General features: G+C 35.6%; 1 protein-coding gene across 1 annotated transcript; it reads right to left on the reverse strand.

Moving 5' to 3' along the window:
• Window positions 1-90: 90 nt before the first annotated feature.
• Window positions 91-1,242, reverse strand: LOC111377504 (ribosomal RNA large subunit methyltransferase E). Its single transcript, XM_023000616.1, has 2 exons — window positions 427-1,242; window positions 91-348 (listed from the first exon to the last, which is right to left on the reverse strand). The coding sequence occupies exons 1-2, from the start codon at window positions 632-634 to the stop codon at window positions 239-241; spliced, it is 318 nt and encodes a 105-aa protein (XP_022856384.1). The 5' UTR covers window positions 635-1,242; the 3' UTR covers window positions 91-238.
• Between the last annotated feature and the right edge of the window lie 19 nt (window positions 1,243-1,261).

The raw sequence follows: 1,261 nt of genomic DNA on the forward strand, positions 1-1,261 counted from the left end.
TTTTTTTTTTTCCCTTCCCACTTTGTCAATGACTGAACGATTTGATCTTTCACCATGTGCAACTGATTTAAAGTTCAAGAACTCAACATATTAAAGACTGCTAACACTTCCAGCATTATTATTTAACGAAGTCAAGATGGGAACATGGACACTGGAGGTATAACACATGGTAGACATTCAGTTTCACTCCAGATCTGAATCATACTAGTTCTACCCTACTTGAAATCAAGTCATCATGTTATTGCAACCCTTGGCAGATCAAATAAATCTCTCGTGAACATGATCTAGTCGCTTTAGGTCTCAACCATGATGCCTTTCGGAAGAGTGGATTGCAAATCTCTCTGAATTCTGCAAGCCAAACAATAGGCGTCAGCTCCTCCAACACTAGAAACAACATAAAATTTCCCCAGAAGAATGAACACTAACCCTTAATATATTCACTTTCCAGAAGTTTAACGATAAGGTGACCCCCAGGTCGTAGTACGCGACAATCAGAATCTGCTGCTACTGGCACATTATTTTCTGAATGAGCTGCTAAAACAGCCCTTCCAACTGCCAGATCAAGAGCTCTCATTCCGAGTTCAGAAGATAAAGCTGCATCTCTACTAGTGATTCCAGAAACTAGTGGACACATATCAGAGAGTATCACAGAAAACCCTTTTCTCTGCAAAAAAAGGGACTAAATCAATCGGCTTCCTTGCAGAGAGCGTCGTATAACCAGAGAGTTGGTTTGATCAGAAAGTCAGTTAATAGTCAACTTTCTTCTAAAGAAAAATATATGGTTTAAGAAGCCAACAAAATTCTAGATACAGCAAATATGAAAAACTCAGAAACTTTATCATATTATATTTTGGACTTTGATCATCCATATAATATTGCAAATAAGGTAATAGAGTAAAAATAAATAAAAATTCCACAAGAATCAACAGAAAATCAGAGAGTAAAAATAATAAAAATTCCACAAAAATCAACAGAAAATCGAACCAGACTGTTTATAACTAAACCTCTACCTAGCTCACAAGCATGAAATACTTCCATTAAAAGAGATGGACATAATTTGCCACATCCATTTACTCCAAAATAACTGGAAAAATTGCTCACATGCCTATATTGTCATCATATATAACAAGTGCCCATGCATTTCTTTCCCAACTAGAAGAAATATAATTCAATTGTCTAGAATCAAAGATCATAATCTCAAACTGATTTGCATTCATAAGAAATTATAAGATGCTGTGAGATTATACCAAAGAGTGCTGAG

This window comes from Olea europaea, unplaced genomic scaffold (assembly GCF_002742605.1).
Source record: "Olea europaea var. sylvestris unplaced genomic scaffold, O_europaea_v1 scaffold1663, whole genome shotgun sequence".
In the NCBI taxonomy this organism is placed as follows: Eukaryota; Viridiplantae; Streptophyta; class Magnoliopsida; order Lamiales; family Oleaceae; genus Olea; species Olea europaea.

What these genes read in the sequence shown, in the direction of transcription:
- LOC111377504 (XM_023000616.1), bottom strand. Translation starts at nt 634, where the DNA reads ATGTGTCCACTAGTTTCTGGAATCACTAGTAGAGATGCAGCTTTATCT. An exon ending in GGAAAGTGAATATATTAAGG is followed by an intron (nt 349 to 426) that starts GTTAGTGTTCAT and finishes TTTGGCTTGCAG; the next exon opens with AATTCAGAGAGATTTGCAAT.